The following is a 22,121-nucleotide window of genomic DNA, read 5'->3' on the forward strand; positions in this document are numbered from 1 at the left end:
GAGAACTTGCAGACAGAATTCCTGCTCTGCAATGTCTTCCAGTTTTCTCAAACACTCCAGAGCGAGTCCAAAATTAATGGATTGATATGGAGCATTTGAGCAAAATCATAGTTTATGAATGCTGAAACATTTTAATGTAAAAGAATTCATTCATTCACTGAACAGCATAAAACATTTTAAGGCCGCTGTTATATTTAAGAGCTTTTAAACTCGAGATACAGGAGTTTAAAACGGCGCCTCATGTACGTTCACGACGCCAGTGACGCGAACAGCCAATGAGCTGCTCCACTCGCTCATCAATCATCCTGCTCTAGCAGTAAAGCCCCGCCCCCTGCTGCCCAAAACCCGTTTACTGTAGAAAAAGGAAACATATAGGTGAGACTTCTCTGATGTTTTAGTGAAACTCGTCCTTCTACTTTCCGAAATTAAAGGAAAGCTCTGGGCGAGAGATTAGAAACTATTTTCCATTCACTCCCATTCATTGAGGACTCACTTGCCGGTGCCCTCTGCTGTTTACCCATCCTGTCTTTGATATAACGAGAGGAATAGGGAGTGGCCAGACTCCTCATAGACCGGCTCTGGTAACTCTTGCATCACCCTTGAGCACCAGAATCCTCTCGTCGTCTGAACTCTGATGTAGTTTTTCCCCAAACCCTCCTGTTTTCTATCAGCAGTCTCTTGTCTCGCTGCCATTAGCATCTTCTGAGCAACACTTGTCTCCTTCATGTCACAGCAGCCTAATGTGGCGTTGCTATGACAACCAGCTACACTGAGGTGGCGCTATACCTGCAGTGGAAAATTATCATATGAAAACGTAATATGTCAGCCCCTAATTGACATTCGCTTATGAGGAGTCCTTTACGTTTCCTCTTTGATCTTGGTTTTCATGTAGATACAACATTTTCAAGCTTGTTTACTGTTTATTATACTTCATGCATTCTAATCAGTGTTAAACTGAGAAATGTACGTGGGCCGTTCTACAGCAACGTCTATTTTTGTGTCCCCGGCGTTTTACAGATATATTACAACTTCAAAAACATGTTAGGTTTATAATTTATTCATATTTTAACAATACGTTATTCTAACAATTACATCTTCTTGAGCCTCAATTTAGCAACATTGGTTTATAAATCAATCATATAGAATTCCAATCACCACATAGTCGTGTGTAAAGCATCAGTGCCATATTTTGAGTTAGAAAAACATGTTTTTCTGCTGTTTTAACTACAATAATCTCTACATGACTCTGAAAAATATGATTTAAATGATAAAGAAAACAAAAGCCAGATAAATATTATAAAATATATAATGAAAGTCCCCCAGGAGTCGTGTCACTGGGGTCACCGCGTAACAGAAAATTATTATAATCTTATTTTGAAATAAAAGTCACACTGATGACGTCACTCGACCTCCTTTGACCTGTTTTCTGAGGATCTATGAAGAAAAGCTCATGGTGAGTCCACTGAGTCTCTCAGTTCTCAGAGATCTTCTCATTCAGCTCATGATCTCATACGAAGCTTTTAGCTGACGTCACTGGCGTGACCGACTTTATTCTGAGGTCACTGTGAACAAATAAAAGACAAATGGATTAAATTCCATATTTTAGTGGATGTTCCCTGATTGACAGCGTGTGGATTGATGTTCTGCAGCAGCCGTTCTGTAAAATGCATTGATCATTAAAAACGTCTCTGGTGTTTCCTTTATTATGTGGAACACCGATGACGGTCGGTAACACCAGTGACTCCTATGGAGAGATAGAAATGACCCATTTGTTCCAGTCTGCTGCACATGGTTAACTGTACGTATTGAATTGAGAGGCTCGTATTGAACTTTACAATGTCTTATTACCTGAAGGAGGACAGTTCAGGATCGGGAGGAAAATTCCTCCCCAGGATTTTGTTCTTTTGTACTTAAACCTGAACCATCCACCTCTGATCTTACTATTTCTACAGCGCACTCGTCCACAAAGCAGCTCTTTCTCAAACAGCCTTTCTGTACAGACGTCTATTTTCCCAACGTGGACAAAGACAGCTTGTCATTCAGAAGCTTTCCAGGAACAGATAACCCTCCTTTTGAACACGACGAGGGAGAACGGAGCCTTAGGAACACAAAAATATGAAATATCAATGTAACAATCAGTAAGAGCCTATAATGCACGTCTGTATTCAGCCCCCATGCAAGGTTCCCCTCTAAAATCAAGGCAAATTGCTTCAGCCAAAACATTAAGCCCCGCTAAATTCCCAAACGGTCTCTTCCTCGCTATCTTTCCTTTTATCTCTCATTCTCCCTCAGGATGCTGATTGCTGTTAAACCCTGTTTTAACCAGGAGGATCACAGCGATCCGAGTGCACTGCTCCCTTAAGACTGGAGTCATTTTTGTTCCTAATTCAGAAAGCATGATCTCTAATATTAAAAGAAAAGAAAGAAAAAAGCGCCAGCTCTAATCTCCCTGTGATTAAAACCACTCACCATACATTTTCTCACACCCACAGGCCTGGCGTGTTTGCCCAAAAAGAACATGTAAATCCATTTTATTTTTGGGCTGGGGTAAAATTAAGTATCAAAGAGGAATTATTACTAAAGCCTGTGATATTAAAACATAATCCCTGCCGTATACGGGTGGGCAGGAGCTGGTGCACTGCCACCGCCATTGAGAGAGGGATCCTGACGTGCCGAGCGCGCATGACACAGGCCGCATTCGCGAACCGAACTTTATTTAAAGGATGGAGGATTATCTAAGGATGCCGGTGCGTATCGGCAGCGACATCTCAGGGAACCGGCGGAGCTCAAAGATGAGAGGCATTGTTTGTACGTAGACAGGATTAAAGCATTATAGTTGAGTGCCTCTAAAAGGATTATAATCTCAGATGGACTCGGATTAAGATTACTCATCCGGCAGTCATGTAAACAAGCTGCGATGTTAATGCTTTGGAGAACCTTTCGGGGGGCAAATGACGCTGCTCTATTGTAGGCGGGTTGCATTTTATGCATCTTCTAGTCTTAAATCCTTAATCTGATTGTCTGAAACTCGTGTATTTGCATACAATAACTGGGACCGTACAATTGTTTTGGTCTACCGCATTTCAGGTGGGGGTGGTGATGATAACCAAGTCCAACTGCCAACCAATTTCAAGCTCCATATCCACCTTGTTTCACAGGACCACTGTGCTTCATGATAATGGCTGAAATATCTGGTTGGGGAACAGAAGAGTCGCTTATTATAACTCTACTACACATGAAACTCACGCTGGGTATTAAGTTACATTTACTCAAGCACATGTACTTTAGTGAAACAACGATGGATTTGTACTTATATTTTTCCTCGAGTATAATAGTGAGTACAGGAATCTACTTTTCACTCAGCTACGTTGCTTTTTGTGTTTAACTTATAGTTTAAAATCTATAATCTGACTGTCTTTCTGTTCTGAAACTCGTGTATTTGCATACATTAACTGGGACCATTTAATTGTTTTCGTCTACTGCGTTTCAGGTCGGGGTAGGGATGCAAGCAGTACTTGTCCAATCCAACTGCCAACCAATTTCAAGCTTCAGGACTGCATGCATAATGCAAAAGGAGCTACTTTTGGGCCAGAACTGACAGGAAAAGCAACCACAGCTCAGCCCTGCACTGCAGAACTAAACACGATGAATGTATCACACGTCATATGACATAATATTTTAGCAAGCCTATCAAAATATGAACAAAAATGTCCAAATAGCAGCCTGCCAGAGTGTCATTTCAGCCCATTAAACATCCATAGCGCTCCATTAGTCGACCAAACGTGACTTTTCAGCACCTGGCAGCCGTTTTTTTTTCCACCGCATACCAATTTGTAATTTCGGTCAGGGCAATTGAACATATTGTAAGTGGACAAGGAAGGAGATGGAGGGAGCAGCGAAGTGTATATATACTACAGGCCTATTTTTAACCTCGCACAGCCCCTGTCCGCTGCCTCACTGGGCTTCAAAAGAACCCGTCTGCCCCCCCGCTGCCAAAGAACTCTAATGTGTCACGCCTAAATGGCTGCCTCCGATTGGCACTCGCTTCCGCGGATATGAAGTGCCTGGAAAATATGGTGATGCCTCACATCAACAACAGCATTCCTGATCCGGCGGAACCCCTGTAGTGAGCAGCACGGAGCTGCAGATGATGCCATCTGTCTGCTCTTTCACAGACTCACCTGGAAGGAGGTCAGGATGCTACTCAAAGACTGCGCAACCTCCTCGTTCTGCTTTCATAAACAAAGACCTCGGAGCAGTTGTTCTCCGAGAGAGGCTCTGAACCACTGCTTATTGCCTGATATACTGTAAGCTGAGACCACACAGTAGGGTCTACCTAACCTAAAAAAGATGGTTCTTCAAGGTTTTTTTTATTAAAGAAAATGGTTCTATATAGCACCATGAACACTCAAACAACTTTGCATCTTTAAGATGTTCTCTGCATGGTGAAAGGATTCTTCAGATTGGTAGAGAATGTGTTTTATATGGTTCTATACAGGAGTTTTTTGAAAAAGGTTCTATGTAGCACCAATATATAGCACCTTGCACCATTGCTATATAAAAGCCTTTTCAGAAATGTCCATACAGAACCATCTACAGCACATTCTCCATTAATCTGAAGAACCCTGTCACTATGCAGAGAACATTTCAAACATGCAAAGTTGTTTGAGTGTTCATGGTGCTATATAGAACCATTTTCTTTAATAAAGAACCTCTGAAGAACCATCTTTTTTAAGAGTGTACTGCGTTGCGATGATAATATAGAGGGTGTAATTGTCACGGTTGGCTCCTCCCACTACTCCATGTACTCCTTTGTTTTGATCTTCCATGTGCATTTGTTTTGGTTTTCAAGTCCTGCCCCTTGTTTGGTTACTCCTCCCCTGATGGTCTCCTCCTGTTTTCCACCTGTCCCTTGATATCTTAAATATCCGTGTATTTAAGCCCTGTGTTCGCCCCTTGTGTTTGCTGGTCTTTGTGTTTGTCTTGACGCTGTTTGGACTGTCTTTGTGGTTTATTTTTTAGTTTTCACTTATGTCTGTCCACCCTCAACTCGGTATTGATTATTCGAACCTGGACTGTCTTGACTATGACCCTGGATTTGTCCCTAATAAATCTCCGCTTATCTCCCCGTCACAGTAATTCATGTCCCTGCTGAAAAAAAGACCATTAGAACCATTAGGATTACACCCTATTTGATTTGCTTTCTAATAGGAATTGGTTTAATAGTTATTGACTGAGACCATTAGTTTCCTGTAGGACACTTTTAGGTCCCATCTAGACACCTGCAAAACTATTAAAGTCCCACCAGGAAAACACAGAATATCATTGCTGACTTCTGGACACCGGTAGAAGCCAACAAAACCCTTTAATGGTTTCTACTGGACACTGGTAGAAGCCAACAGAACCCTTTAATGGATTCTACTGGAGCCCATTCACAGCCCATCCTCCCTACTCACTCAATCTTTCCTTACTTTTCCTCCATATCCACCTTGTTTCACAGGACCACTGTGCTCATGATAATGGCTGAAATATCTGGTCGGGGAACAGAAGAGTCGTTTATTATAACACTACTACACATGAAACTCATGCTGGGTATTAAGTTACATTTGCTCAAGTACATGTACTTCGGTGAAGCAATGATGGATTTGTACTTATACTTTTACTCGAGTGTAATAGTGAGTACAGGAATCTACTTTTCACTCAGCTACATTTAGCAGCTCATATTTATTTACTGATTCCTTTTTGTGTTTCATTTTATTCTGTTTTGTACTGATTGGCGATTAGTAACACCTCTCACACTCACACATTCAGTTTATGAAACACTGAGTGTGAATACTTTTGCCAAAATTCTGTCTGAACCAACAGGAAAAGGTTTGTTTGCTTTATGCCCTGTGTTTTTGTTTCAGCAGCCCTGATAGTAGGATAGTGGGCCACTGTTGGCCTGGCTAATGGCAAAGGTGGTGGTCCACTGGCGTTTGGTTCAGCATTTTCTGGGCGGACCACCGGTGGAGAAGCAGAGTATTAGACAAATTCAACTTATCTTCACTCATTTTCCACTAACAGTCCTATTTACTTATTTTCCTTCCTTCTTTTCTGTAGTTATACTTTGTAAAATAGTTTAGTAATTTTTTTTAATCCACCACAGTGTCAGCAACATTTTCTAAAAATTCATTTTATGTTAGGCCTAACCATTATTTTTGTTTTCTCTGAGTTGTTTGTAATGCATGAAGCTTGTATGAAGGCCACTAATCTGGGTGGTCCCAGGGTGGGACCAGCAGTGGCAACAAGTTAGTGGGGTGCTGACCTTATCAAGCCAGCAGATATATTGATTGGATTGGATTCAATTTATTGTCATTGCTTAAGCCGAAGTACAAGCAACAAAATGCATATTATGGAAAAGAGAAACAGAATACATTGGGTGAGGGAGGAGAAAAATACCCCCCCAGACTGAGTTCCTAAGGAAACTCAGTCTGGGAACAGAGAGAAAAAACACCTCATATGTGCTGCTATCTAGGTGTTTTTTTAAGAAACGGTACTTATTTTTTTACTATATTAACAGATTTTCTTTTTGTTCAACATTCAATTTTGTTCAGGCTGAAAAAGCAAGTCGACTTTAGATTAGAATGTTGAATCAATAAAGTCAATTAAAGATTGATTTAATATAAAGTTAGGGACTGCTGTCCATGATTCCTGTGGTTTCCTCTAATTGTTTTCTTTCCTGGGCCAGGTGGTTGATGCTGGGTGCTCCAGCCAGCATAATGAGTGTGAAAGCACAGCATTACAGTCATTACCAAGAATTGTGAAGGTGCTCAGACCAATAATATCCTAAAGCAGCTGTAGAAACATCAAATAAAGCCTGGCATCACAGTGTGACAGCATAGCAACACAAGGTTCAGGTTAAATAATAGGAGATCCAACAGCAGCAGCCGCGTCGACTCCTCTCTGCTATTCTCAATCAGTGACTGTGGATTCTGTGGTTGTGGCTAGAACAAGTGGCCACTTTTACTTTGGTCTAGGTTGAAAGAAGAGCTGATGACCAAGTTGGCCTATTGAGATGACTTTCTGTCCCTGGACAAACGCATTTCCCTGTCCACTTGTTAACTGAGCAAAGCTCAGAACTTAACTGAGCAAAGCCAGAAGCCTTGGGATATTTATCTACAGCAGCCAGAACCTCCAAGACCTCAGAGATTGGTCAGTCAGTCCTGAGGAGAAGCAGAAGCATCTACACTGCTCTGAATCAGGGCGTTGATGTGTGGATTGTGGAGCCTGCCCACTGTACCACAGCGGCCTGTCTCTGTGGTGTTAATATCAAATCTGTTCCATTAGTGATCAGCAGCTTCAGGAGGCAGCTTAATTGATCTACACCTGGTCTGATCCCTTCAAATCCCTCTGAGACCCTTTTCTAGAATAAGAAGCCTCCTATGCTTGGGGAGGATCAGTGAACAAATATTAACAATCTTCAATCTCCTGACCAAACAGCTGTTTTTACCATGGAGTTACCCAATCATCCCATCATATTAATACTACCATGGTTGGGCAATGGTCTGCCATACGGGCTCAGCAATGTTCTCCTGGGTACTAGACCTTCAACGGTAAAGTACTCTGTGATGTGTGCAACTGGTTTGTTGTGATCTACATTGATATTCCAAGACTAGAAATTGTACACATTGAGGAGATCCAGCTACATCCTTTGCTACTTGAAAGTTGGAGCATTTCCTGAGGTTCCTCAAATTTCAGCTTAGTCACTATTTCCCTACTGTACCCAGACTTTCTGGTCACTGGCTGCCAAGGGCACCTTTTCTGACCTGAGAGTCCTTATTCTACAACAGGGGTATTTAATTAAAATTCAATAAGCTCCAGTTAAAGAAAATTTCCTCAAGCGAAGGTCTGGAACATCATAACGTCTAACTTGCATCATGACTCAGTGCCATGTACTGTTTACTGAAGTAGCCGAGTAGGAATATCAACTTCTTATCAACAATCTTATACAGTCGACAACTGAATATCAGATCAAATAAAGTCCAGTTCAGTCAGATTTCAACAACGTTTACTGTCAGTTTTCTCTTTTTAGGGCACATCATGTGAAATAATCTGGCTCACTTTCTTCTCTGACTGCTGTTTCTCTCCTCGTCCCTCCCCTGTGTGGCGTCACTCACTCGAGTCTCAGAGCTCATCGTAATACACAGATCTGATTGATCTATGAGTTTCCTGGGCCGGTAGAGCATCATCGTAAAGGCTAGAAAAGTTATGGCAATTTAAATAGGGTTCATCACAATGATATAATTCTCCATAGTTTATCAGTTATAAGTCCATCAGGTTTATCAGTTATAGGTACAGACACCCTAGCCCTAGGCATAAATGCACAAAAAAACAGGAGGGCTAAGGGCTGAGTGGTAGGGTCAAGGGGTGAAACTGGAAATGTGCCAGTGGCTCAGGAGCTTTGGTGGGAGATTTATTAGAGCTTCTCTCCTGAGTGGAACGTGCCCAGAGCTCCTTTATCCACTCTTCCAGTACGTTCCCAGCCTTCTCACTTCTCTAGGATTCAAATCACAACACAGTGAGGAAGTTTGGCTTCTGTTCAAGTTCACCTGGGGAAGAGGGGATTGCATACAGAAGGTATAAGCACTTCGTTGCAACAGAGAGGCTGCCTGAGAAGGTGTGGCTCTGCTTGACTCCCATTAGAGATTGGAGTCTTATTCACCTGGGAAGCAAAAAGATCCTAAACACCTTGCTGGCCTATTGAACCCTGTATTGATGTTCCATCACCAGCAACCTGGTATGGCAGCTCTGCACCCCTGAGAATGCCACTGATTCTATGTTCTAGCACATCCGGACCTGGTACAGGGCTTCCGTCCAGAAATCTGCCTCCCCTGATTACTATCGGCTGCTACCTGTTAGAACTATAACCAGTTTTTTGGGGTACATTTGAACTTCTTGATCCATATGGTTGTCTGAAGTTTCAGTTCATATGTATGAAAATGAAGTTTTCTTATAATTCCCTGCTTTATGTTTGTGCGCAGGTGTACAGATGTTTTTGTGTTGTTTTTTAATAACTAAGTAATAAAATTTACTAATCATTTTCACGTTAAAATCGATGAAGGGGATTTGTCAGTCGATTTTATAAGTATTTTCAAAATCAAAAGACAAGTAAAACTCGCTGCACTGAAGTTTAGATTTTACTGCAATTCAAAGAAATTTAACATTGTACTGATTACTGTTTAGTTGATTATGATTAGAGGATCAGTGAACTCCAAATTTCAAGGCAGCCAGTTTACTTACTTTTTTTTAAGTCAATGCAAGTTTATTATATAGCACCTTTCATGCACTGCAGTAAATACATTTTCTGAACCCAAACATGACCTATAACATTTAACCACTCACTCATTCTCCATCACATACAACCAAATCTGTATCACAAAATAAAGCAATCAGTCACACAAAAAGACTCAAACATTTACACAGACAGAGGTTAGGCTGGCAGGGCGTGAGTGTATGAGTGGGGTCATGTAAGTGAAGCAATTACTTGCACAGGTACTGGTGGAGCATAGTGAGTAAGGCAACACGCATCACTTTTGGAAATTTTGCTCAGATACTTGTTAAACTGTGACCAGCTTTGTCTACATAAGGCCTACAGTATTGTGCAAAAGTCAGAGACCGTCCTCCATCTATTACATTTCCAGATAAAACAGCCATCAAGTAGAAATTCTCATTTTTCAGGATCTAGAAAAGGCTCATTTTTCCCTTTATTCCAGCTTCTACTCTTTTCAGGAGCCTCACTTTCAGCTCCTCAAAGAACCTGCAGACACACCTCCAAAGCTCAGTCTGAGAAGCTGGTTGATGATTTTCTGAAGTAATCAAACCCATTCAGAGGTGCTGAGGTCTGGACTCTGGGGTGGTCAGTCCATCGTTCAGCTTCTTTGTTTGATGTGTCCGTCTCCTTTTCTCAGTGAGGTTCTTCTTGAACAGCTACACTTCCTTTCAGACCCACAGCGCTGAGTGGTCTTCTCACAGTGGAAGGATGGACAGAAACCCCTGTGGATGTTTTCTGCTGATGATTTTCTCCTCTCTCGCAGAGATCAAAGCTTTCAGTGCTGTTTATCTGATGGGGGCAGTTTTGGGGTTGACCAGCTCTTCCAGGTGATTGTTAGGAGCCCCAGTTTAATCAGTTTTTGAACTCCAGCTTTGGTGACTTTTCCTTCATGATGCAAGTGGATTATCTTATATCTCACCTCATGAACACTCCTCCAAAAAAGGAAAATATTGTGCATAATGGTCGTTTTAAATGTAATTATGCTATAACTGAAGCATGGAGCGAGGAACATGCCTGAAACTCCTCCTTCTTCCAATCTAACAGCCTAGAATTTCACATCTTCACCCTCTGTTCCTGTGATGAAGAGTTCCCACCACCACCCATCTCCTCCCCATTCCTTAGTCCTGTCTAGCGACTGGCAGAAGCTGCCCAGAACTCCATGCCAAGTTCTCAGAGTTCTCCCCCTCCCCAATCAGTCTTCCCTAATACTACCACCACCATGCTGAAGGCACGGTCTGAACTCATAAACTAGAAATTCAATAAGTGGGTGGGGGGGGGGGGGGGGGGGGTCTCTGACTTTTGCACAGTACTGTAGGTCACTACAAAATACAAAGTATAACATTTCACTTTTTAACTGTAAATTAACACTGTAGGCCTCTTAATTTGTTAATTTTAATTGTTTGGTGATTTGTCTTCATGTCACTTTCTGCATCTTCTCGTCATAAAAATTGTGCTTCTCTAGTTTGCAATGTATAGATTTGCTGCTAGAACAACAGGGCTAGCAGGAACGTTTCACGTCTATAGTTGTTTTACACAAGTTTAACAAAGCCATGAGCAAAACCACAGTAGATGTCAGGGTTTGTTTTTCAAGAAATGATCTTTCCAAACTGCAGAGAGACTGAGATGTGTAAGGGGGGAACCATACATCATAAGGGTACCAGAGAACATCAGTGTGAATGAGGTCAATGACAACCAGCTACATTTCATTTTTTTTTTTTTGTGGTCTAGACATGCAAACCGATGCATTAAGATGTAGACCAAGAAAAGCAGAATGAACAAAACGAAAAATAAAAAAAAAGAGGAGGTGGGAAGGAGAGAGTGTGGATGAAAAGAATCAAGAAGAAAGAAAAAAGTTTGACCATGGTATAATATTCACCTTCACTGGGAATGACAAGTATGTAGGGCGTGGTATTTTGTCCCCTACCTATTACCACTAAGACAAGGTTTTACGTTCCAGGTCGGCATGCATGAGAAAAGAAAGAAAGAAAAAATAGTCTAAAGAAATACGCCTTCAGCTCTCAGTGCCTGTAAGCTCTTCAGAACTTTGCTATACAGTGGAACATTCTGGATATATACATACGTACATGTTTACACAGAGTCTACGTGTAAAAGTAGTCATTTAAATGGCTATTCATTCCAGAAGGTTCTGGACAAAAATGGAACCAAGAGGGGAAAGAAGTACTGAGGTCTACTTTAGATTTTAAAGATTAATATTTGATGAATATGTAGAGGGAATTTACTTTAAGGTAGGAAACCTTAGTAATATCTATTGACAATGAGTGGAAAATTAAATAACAGAACATGAACAGAAAAGAAGAGAAATATGTTTGAACTTTGTGGCAAAGACAGTTTTTTTCATTATATATATATATATATATATATTTCACACAGTGCTGTGTGAAAGTCAGAGACCACCATTTGTTCAATTCCAGTCAAAGTGGCCATTAAGTGGAAGCTCCTTATTTTGATTTTAGCCGTTTTTCAGTGTTTAGTGAGTCGAGTTGCTCTTTCCCTTCTGTTCTTCTCAGAAGGCTCAAAAGACTTTCAGCTCCTCAAAGAATCTGCAGACACGCCTCCAAAGCTCAGTCTTAGAAGCTGGTTGATGATTCTGTGCTTCACGTCATCTAATTAATCCCAATCTTCTTTTTTGTCCCCTAATTTTCTTCTTTTATATTTATTCCCTTTTCCCAGTAATCGCTTTAAGTGCTGTTTATCTGATGGAGGCAGTTCTGGTGTCTACCAGGTCTTCCAGGTGGTTGTTAGGAGACACCTTTTCTCTGTACCTTTTAATCAGTTTTTGAACTCGTGTCATGTTACGAGGACAAGTGACCCCTCAGAGGCCCGGCTGGCATAGTCGGGGACGGAGCCTGAGCCTTAAAAGGAGGCCTTTACGAGGGCTGAAGAGAGCGGACTGATCACACCTGTGCTGCGTTTCACTTTAGTGTTTTAGGTGTTTTTCCAGCACTTCTTTTAACTCAGTTCTCAAGAAATTGTGTCGAGGGAGTTCACAGGTTTTTGGTATTTTACCTGAAACACTTCTAACTTTGGTTTTATAAGAGATTGATTATGTTTTATTTATTTATTTATTTATAGCCATTGCTTCACCTGCTTTTCCCCATTTCTGTATTTTAATGTTTTATACTAACATTAAAACCTTACTCCCTGTTCATTTTGCTCGTCCGATGTCGACCAGAGGAGGACGGGTTCCTCTTCTGAGTCTTGGTTCCTCTCAAGGTTAAAAAGCGCTACATCAATAAACCTTGACTTGACTATCTGTACTACCTGACTACAGGCCAGGGATAGTGCGGTAGACGAGTAGACGAGCATGGTTAGGTTCTGTTTTGTCCTTTTCTTTGGCGCTGGCCAGTTTGATTCTTCCAGTGTGCTACTATATATCATAGGACAGCATTTTATTGTGGCTTATATTAATAAAAATAGCCTTAAAAGCTCTGCTGGGCTGTTCTTCAAGCTTTTAACACGTCATCACCAGTTTAGATTTAATGCCACGTGTTACTGGTCCCACTGACACAACGTGGGGTCATGATGTACATCTTCGGCTTTGGATTATCTTATATCTTATATTCTAAACATGAATACCATGAACTTAATGGCAATTTTGACTGGAAATCACTTGAATGAAAGCTGCTCTGACTTCTGTTCAGTACTCTAAGAACAGCAGGTGACTCTGGCCTTTTGACCAGTCTTCCCAATTTGCTTTATTTACGATAAGCTCGGTTTTACAGTTAAAAACACGTTTTTTTTTCCCATTCTCAGTTAAGCCACAAAGTTGAAAGCATGTCTTTTCCAAAGCAGAAACACAACCAAAACAGGTTCCTTAGAGATCACAGGAAGAACCCAATCCAGAATGTACTGAAAGGGATGGAGAAACAAGAGAAAATTCATGCCAATTAGAACGAATGGGTGACGTGAACGGAAAGTGAATGGGTGCAAATCAAAAACAAACAGGTGTGCTATCAGCTGGGCACAAACATAAGCTTCCGATTCAAATGGATTAGCAGCAAATGAAAACAAAAGGACACATAAAAGCAAAGCAAATCATAAGAAATTGTGGTGAGTTTGGTTTATTTTTGATGCCCGTTAGGTAATGGAGTCTTTTAATATCACTGATCTGTAAAATGATGCTTAACAAAGTTAACAGAAAATGAACTCATTTTAAAAGAAAAAGAGAAAAACGACAAACGGGCGGCTGATTTTCATGCGGATAAAACAAATCAAAGATGAGGTTTAAGTTTCACTTCATCCCTTTGGGGCTGTTGCAGCCTTTGTGTTGTGATGAACGTGACTGACTTCTTTTCGAGCAAAATCCTTAGCTACACTCATAAAGATGGTTCTACAGTAAAGGCAGTGGTTCTGTTTAGAACCATGAACACTCAAAGATGCACTCGCACGCTTAGATAGTTCTTCAGATTGGTGGCGAACATGTTTAACATGGTCCCATATAGCCCCAAAAAGGGTTCTTCTATTGTATAAAAGCCTTGACACTGTAACAATAGCAGAAGCCTTTTTGGTGCTATGAAGGGTTCTATATAGAACCATATACAACACATTCTCCAGTCAGTCCAACTAAACTACCCTGCCCAACATGTTCTAGATATAACTGTGTTAGCAGTCCCACATGTTAATATTCATAACATAATTCTATACTTTCATGATTAAATGGTTCTCTGCGTGGTGAAATAGTTGTTGAGATTGATCAAGAATATGGTTCTCTATAGAACCTTTTTGATTTTTTTTTCTATCGTTTCTGTTGTTACAAGCTCATAACTGCAGCAGAACCCATTTTGGTGCTATAAAGAACTATTTTCAAAAAGGTTCTGTATAAAAACAGAAACCTTGAAGAACCAAAAAGGATCAAAGACAATCTTGTAACAATAGAAGAATTCTTTTTGGTTCTTGGCGTTGTATTCGATCGTTTTCAAAAAATGTTCTGTATAGAACCATGTATGAAGGACTGTCTGAAGAACAGTTTAAGCATGCTGATGCTTCTTTGAGTGTTCATGGTCCTATACAGAGCCACTGTCTTTACTAAAGAACCCTTGAAGAACCATCTTTAGGAGCGTAGATGGTGCAAACAGTTTATACATTACCAAAGCCATGCCGCTGTCCTAAGGCATGGTGCTCCTTAGTTACTACGACATTCTACATGATGGGCTCATCAAATAATCTGCAGCTAAATGTTCTACGCCCACTTTCCCAACAGAACCCATGACATTAAAGGTAAACAAATCCATCATTTGTCTTCATAAAAACAGCTGAAAGTGTGGAGTGAGTGAAAAGAGGTCTCATACCTTTGGTAGCCAGTCGCACACAGTTGATTTTGGTTTCCTGGAAGGAGAAAAGAAGAGTTAGCTTTTAATGGAATGTCTAAAGGAGTCTCCGAACTGAGGAGCTCTATTTGTCAAACCACAGCGTGTGCAGGACGGCACCGTCGAGCCACAGTGAGCGGTATAATTAAAGCTAACCACAATGAAATACTGTCTCCTTTAGGTAGATAGATAATTTTTTTGGACCTCATCGTGTGTCATCACTGTGAACATTGAGATCCTTGCTGGTGCAGTTTAATCGAAAAAGTGCCCCATTTCAGTAGAATGTGATGTCATATGAATTTACATCAACAAGAGCCACTTTTTAGACACATTCTGTAGATCAGGGCGTCTCAACCAGTGAGCCCTGCGCTCATTGTCCAATATCAGCTCCACTTACTGTATTGTACACCCAAATAGTAGCTGCTCTGTGAGGGTCCATGGGGGTCCTGACCACTGAAGAACAGGGTAACAGAGTATCAGAGAAACAGATGGACTACAGTCTGTAACTGTAGAACTACAGAGTGCAGCTATACAGTAAGTGGAGCTGATAAGATGGACAATGAGTGTAGAAACAAGGAGGTCAGAATGTTACGCCTGATCGAGCCAGAGATGGAGAAGTTTCTCAGGGCGCTTTTACACCTGCCTTATTTAGAGTTGACCTACTAGACATTTTCTTCCCTGTCCACTTTCAAGCGAACCCTGGATCACTGCTGATGGGAATGTATGCTCTGGTGAAACGAGGGAATTAATCAATAAGGCTCGCTTTTCTCTTATAGCTGCAGGTACTGTCAGCGCAATCTGCCTGTTTAACATTTGACCCTCTACAGACTTTCATTTGCTCTTGTTTCAGTAAAATAACAGTGAATAGATGCGTCTGATTCTGGTTCATGGGTCCGAACGTATTTTTCGACCTGAGTGGTTAAATTCAAACTGATAAACTGATTCTAGAGAGACATCCAAGAGAAAGCTGGTGGAGTATTTTCACTGAAAACGCGACAGACTGCAGCTCCAAATCAAGGTCAACATCTACCTTGCACAATTCTATTCAAAAGTTGATTTTAGTCTTTCTGGGCGGCTTTGCTTTGTAGTTATAGACAGGTGGGCCTCTTTTGGAAGAGGTTGAGAACCCCTGCTGTAGAACATCAGCTACATGCCATAAATTATTAAACGTTGGATGCTTTCAGATTTCCCAGTAGTATCCAACTGTAGGCCTACATTTTCAGACCTGCTCCTTACAAATACTCCTCTAACGGTTCATGTCAAAATTTCAGTCACACTTCCCTGGCCTACCGAGAAAATTTTAACGTGAAATTTTAGGTTTTTTTAGCACGAAAGTGTATACAATACGTAGCAATGCTGCTTTGAAGTGCAACTGAGGCGAAAGTTCTGTACGAGGTGGAACTCGTTAACCTATCGTCATTAATCCGAACACGTATGACGGTATCTTACACAACAAACTTTTTTCAGATGGCAAAAATGCAAAATTATTCATTCTACATCACTACTTCACTGGCCAATTGTGGTCGCCTCTGCTGTTGGCATGGCGACAACCAAGATGACTTTGCAGTAACTAGGAGTTTGTTTGCTCGAGGAGCAGATTCTCCAAAAGCCACTGAAATGGGGCTCAAACTGAGCTACGAATCTAGTTAATAGTTTCAGCTCCTTAATGAAGTGATGGGGCAGCTCCTCCTACTACCTGACATAGAAGAACCTTTTTGGTGCTACATAGAACCTTTTTCAAAAAAGGTCCATCTATAGAACCATCTACAGCACATTTTCCATCGTTTTAATGATGCAAAGAAAACTTTAATCAAGCAGTGTTCTTTGAGTGTTCATGGTTCTACATTGAATCATTTTCTTTACTAAAGAACCCTTGAAGAACCATCCTTTTTTAGGTGAGTACATTGGAAACCAGATCATAAACATCTCATTTACTGCTGCTCCTGCAAAGGAGCTTGACGTAAAAAATGTTATTTTGTGTGACGTTCAGTCTGACAGGCAATAATTACACCGTTTTCCACCAAGATCTGCGTGATACCAACAGAGCGGTTAGAACCGTGATCCACAGTACACTGTCTGAGTGTTCAGTTTGTATCATTTGTTTAAATAAGACTCTGTTTTAAATCAGGTAAGCAAAAGTCACAGCGTCGGGTCTTGGTGACCTTGGATTCAGAAATCCAGACAGAATCACTTTGCTGTCGTGTCAGTCGTGTTTATCTTTCTGAGCCGTATTCTGGTCTTCCTGGTTGTCATCACCTTAACGTGCTCATGATGATGCTATCGCTTCTCCATGTCTAAACACAGAACCCGCTCCACAGATGTCTGCTGAAACCGGGAAATGGTCACAAGCTAAATCATCAGTCCAGTGGCAGCCAGCAGGCTTTTACAGGGTTCATTCAAATGAACTTGTGTTAGTGAGTGCGTTTACATGCACGTAATAATCCAATAGCTGCATGTAATCAGATTTTGTCAGTAATCCGATCAAGTAATCCATCAGATAATGGGGAAAGTCCAGGTCTACAGGAGTCAGACAGTAATCAGATAATGGTGAAAGTCCAGGTCTACACGAGTCAGACAGTAATCAGATATTGGGAAAAGTCCAGGTCTACAGGAGTCAGACAGTAATCAGATAATGGGGAAAGTCCAGGTCTACAGGAGTCAGACAGTAATCAGATAATGGGGAAACTCCAGGTCTACACGAGTCAGACAGTAATCAGATAATGGGGAAAGTCCAGGTCTACAGGAGTCAGACAGTAATCAGATAATGGTGAAAGTCCAGGTCTACAGGAGTCAGACAGTAATCAGATAATGGGGAAAGTCCAGGTCTACAGGAGTCAGACAGTAATCAGATAATGGGGATAGTCCAGGTCTACACGAGTCAGACAGTAGTCAGATAATGGGGATAGTCCAGGTCTACACGAGTCAGACAGTAATCAGATAATGGGGAAAGTCCAGGTCTACACGAGTCAGACAGTAATCAGATAATGGGGAAAGTCCAGGTCTACACGAGTCAGACAGTAATCAGATAATGGGGAAAGTCCAGGTCTACACGAGTCAGACAGTAATCAGATAATGGGGAAAGTCCAGGTCTACACGAGTCAGACAGATTTCTGCTTTACAACCAGCCAATAATTTCACAGAAGAAGACGTGACATGATGTAAACGCAATGTAAATGCATGCTGCGGCTGATAAAAATATCGTCCCACTTTACCTGAAAATATGAACATACATGATCTAGAAGACGAATATTTGTATCGTTTATTTTGTGTTTCATTTCTTATTTCCGGTACCGCTCTCTGATCTCGCACATGAACAGACTGAGAAATCCGAAAGAAATCAGAGTCAGTTTACAGCACTGATGAATCTGATTACTGAGCTAAAATCCAGCCTCTTAATCAGATTTCTTCATCAGAGTGTGGTGTTTACATGACCATTTGAACAATCAGATAATCCGCTTATGATCGGATTATTGTGTACACGTAAATGCACTGATTGATTCAATACTGTCCAGATCCAGACCTCCTTGTAACACTGCAGCAGTAATCAGACAGGAGCAGATTGTAAATTGAGTGTTTTCATCTCAAATCAGGGAGTGAAGCAAATCGAAAACGAAACACAGTCCAAGGGTCAAAACACAGGTCAGAAAAGTCAGGCAACGGTATCCAAAGGGCAAGACAGAAAGACGGGAAACAGAGAATCCAAACACTGGTCCAAATACACGGAAAGACAGTCATAACAAAACGCTCAGTGTGATCAGAGACTTCACGTCTGCACTATCCTAAGCCTGGGTTTATATACTAACTACTCCTAGTCATATGACTTATGACACAGGTGTAACAGATTAAAACTCAGGTGAGTGAGAGCGATGATAGGAGTGCGAGTCAGGTTCATTAGTCACGATCTCCTGTAGACCTCCGGGATACGGAGTTCTGAAGGGGGTCCGAGGGAAGCGTGACATGCCTGAGGACCAGCAACAACACCTGCACACAAACCTGTCCCGGCTGACAACCCTAAAACTCTAAATTCATACTATTGCACTGATGGCATTTGGTGGAAAAAGCTCTACATATGAGCGCAGTTGTAAAATGTGTCTTAATGCAACCGCAGCATGCACCCAAGTGGGTCTGAATCTGCCGTCAATTACACCTGGCTTCTAATTTTAATACATGTTCTCCTCATCGTTACTCGGCACTGCTGAATTGTACTTCTAGGAAACTGAAAGCTTTTATCCTTATGTGAAAAATATGTGGGCGGCACGGTGGCGTGGTGGGTAGCGCTGTCGCCTCACAGCAAGGAGGGCCTGGGTTCGATTCCCTGGCCGGGCGACCAGGATCCTCTCTGTGTGGAGTTTCCATGTTCTCCCAGTGTCTGCGTGGGTTTCCTCCGGTTTCCTCCCACGGTCCAAAGACATGCAGTCAGGTCGATTGGACATGCTAAATTGCTCCTAGGTGTGTGTGTGTGTGTGAGTGGCTGGCTGTCTGTGTCTGTCTGTCTGCCTTGCGATGGACTGGCGACCTGTCCAGGGTGTATCCTGCCTTTCGCCTGAAGACTGCTGGGATAGGCTCCAGCACCCCCCCGCGACCCTGACGGAGAAGCGGCTTAGAAAATGGATGGATGAAAAATATGTTTTGCTTCTAATACTGTTTCTACTCTGTGCTTAATACAGTCTTACTTGTTTTAAGTTTTTTAGGCTTACTTACTTTATCATGGACATTATTCCACTATACTGGCAGACAATTTTGTTGATTTCAATTCAATATAGTGAGACCATTTTACTCAAAACAAATAAAACATGTCTGGAAATAGGTTTTAAATTGAGTGTACAACCATCTCAACGGGAGAAAACTGCTTCACTCATGAGAGCTGACTGGCCTAGTTTGTTTAACTGGGGGGCCAGAAGGGTGGACGCATACATTTATTTACTATGTTTATTCATACATTCCCCTACTTTTAAGAAGACTTTGGTGAACCCATTTCAAGCGCCAAGACAGATTGGCAACAAGAGTAAAGCTACATTTTCACAAGACATATTAAGAATTTCTAAAACTGGATATTAAGTTTTCAGCTTCAGAGCTGAATTAGCTCTTTACACAGTAGTCCAGGTCAGAAGGACCTCATTACAGAGAGAGCTGAGATTGTTCTGAACATTTTGATATATAATATGTGGGTATCAATCCGGCCTTTAACGGTTAATTTAATAATACATGCAAAAATCAGGGAAATGTCCTTAAACCCCAGTGAGTCCAGTGCTGAGCGTACATTCTTACTAATGTTTTTTTTTTCCTTTAGCAGTTTCCCACTTCAATAAAATCGCCTGGCCAATTAAAAAGGTTAAGGCTACACCCCTGAGTTCCTATGTCTTGCAAGATCCTCCCTCAAATGCATATCACCTTATCTCCAAAACGGGAACTTTGCAGGAGAAGGAAAAAACCTTCTTCACTTTTAATGAAAGTCAATGGAACCAGAATTTTTACAAGTCATTTTGAGTCGTTTCTTTTGAGCAATTCTTCGCACACGATGTAAAGGGACGACAGGTATTTTTAAATTATGTCAAAAACTGGAAAACGACAAAAATGGAGATACGAGGTTTTGTTTTGCGACAGCAGTGACGTGCAGGAGGGAGAAGCTCTTTCTGTTTTTCATCCATATAAACTGGGAGAATGTGTTCAATTTGTGCTACAAAGTGGTGCAAAAAATCTCAAGCTTCTCTCTAAAAGTCGGCCCCGTCCTCTCCTCTCAGCTCCAGACTTGGAGTAAGTATAAAGTGGCAGACAATGTCATGTGGAACCAAGGCAGATCAGTCAAGACGATGGCCATTTACTAATTTACTATCCAGCCCAGCCTGACGTGTGGAGTGTCACCGGGTGGAAAAAGAGTGGACTTTGGTGTGTGATCCAGCCATCCAGAGTGATCCATCTTCTCTCACTGAGCCACTGATCTAACAAACATGCAGAGGGATCAAATGACCAGGTGACTGATTATATATGGCTTCTTCATCATCATCATCATCCACAGACGCGGGAGATGGTACGTTTAAAAAAACCATAGAAGGCTCCTCAGTGGCTTCACTTAAGCAAAGAAGATGTTTGCTCTCATTGAGAGATGTTTGCTCTCATTGGAAGGGAGTTTGGACTGGATGGCTATTTCATTGTTCCCCAACAATATATGATGTCTCTTCAACGCACACCAGCTCTTTTTAAGTTGGTGATCAGCAACTGCTAAATTTAAAACATTTCAAAAACTTTTCCGAAGTTCAAAAAACTGATTAAGAGCTACAAAGAAAATGAGGCTCCTAACAACCACCTGGAAGAGCTGGTCGACCCCAAACCTGCCCCCATCAGATAAACAGCACTGAAAGCTTTGATCTCTGAGAGAGAGGAGAACATCAAGCTGCTTCAGATCTGAAAACATCCACAGGTGTTTTTGTCCATCCTTCCACTGTGAGAAGACCGCTCAGCACTGTGGGTCTGAAAGGACGTGTAGCTGATCAAGAAGAACCTCACTGAGAAAAGGAGACGGACACACCAAACAAAGAAGCTGAACGATGGACTGACCACCCCAGAGTCCAGACCTCAGCACCACTCAACAGCACTGTGGGTCTTAGAATTTATCCAGTAGGATAGTATAATGATGTCACAGAATGAAGGGTTCTAGCGCTCGACGTTAGAACCACTGAGGGAACAAACACAACATTCATGGAAAGTGTTACCAAAAATGCTTCTATATAGAACCGTTTTGCATGCGTGAATGGTTTCTTGCATGGTGAAGTGGTTCTTCAGACTGATGGAGAATGAGTTGTATTTGGTTCTATATAGGACCTTTTGAAGAGGGTTCCATATAGCACCAAAAAGCGTTCTGCCATTGCTATGATGTCAAACTTAAATGCCTTTTTTGTGTTATAGAGGTTCTATATACACTCATTCTCAATCAATCTAAGGATCCCTGGGTCCTTTCTTGGCTTTCATAGTCGGCCTACTGGCTTTTGGGAACAAAAAAATGTGGAAGTTCAAACATCAGTGACTGTGAATATAAGCCATAGTCTAATCAGGTCTCGGTCATTTGCTAGGAATGTAAAACAGCAGTGTCTTTACTGAAAGACAAGCTCAGATATATGATAACGTCAGATAAACATATGGAATGTCTTTTACAAGCTTATATTATCAGCCAAAGAATGCTCACATACACCAGCATTAACTTAGTGCTAACATACTATGAGAAATCCCATAGAGGCACCAGCAGAAGTTACCATTATCCCATTATCGTTAAGATGTTCTTGACATTCAGAGCCTGAACTGAAGGCCTAGCTGCAATAGTCACAGTTCAGCTCAGCCTAATCCATACAGCTGAGCCCAAATGCAAACATGCCATCAGATTAAAAGAGATGTTTCAGAGCTCCAACCTCCGCAGGTCTAATATGAGAGAAACAGCTATTAGTGGAAGGATCAGCTGGAGCTTCAGGGATGCTCCAGCCCTGGTGGGAGGA

The 22,121-nt window shown here is 41.5% G+C and overlaps 1 protein-coding gene across 14 annotated transcripts in view; it reads right to left on the reverse strand.

Moving 5' to 3' along the window:
- ptprt (protein tyrosine phosphatase receptor type T) overlaps positions 1-22,121 on the reverse strand; it is a 475,774-nt gene that overhangs the window by 174,718 nt on the left and 278,935 nt on the right. For 7 of the 14 annotated variants that reach the window (XM_037535056.1, XM_017723235.2, XM_017723233.2 and 4 more), the window contains exons 13-14: positions 14,620-14,656; positions 11,187-11,243 (exon numbers count right to left, since the gene is read on the reverse strand). In XM_037535056.1, the coding sequence (XP_037390953.1) occupies positions 11,187-11,243; positions 14,620-14,656 (94 nt within the window). The remainder of the gene's footprint in view (positions 1-11,186; positions 11,244-14,619; positions 14,657-22,121) is intronic. The other 7 variants (XM_017723239.2, XM_017723236.2, XM_017723234.2 and 4 more) reach the window with 3 other exon arrangements.

Source organism: Pygocentrus nattereri, chromosome 26 (genome assembly GCF_015220715.1).
Source record: "Pygocentrus nattereri isolate fPygNat1 chromosome 26, fPygNat1.pri, whole genome shotgun sequence".
Classification (NCBI taxonomy): Eukaryota; Metazoa; Chordata; class Actinopteri; order Characiformes; family Serrasalmidae; genus Pygocentrus; species Pygocentrus nattereri.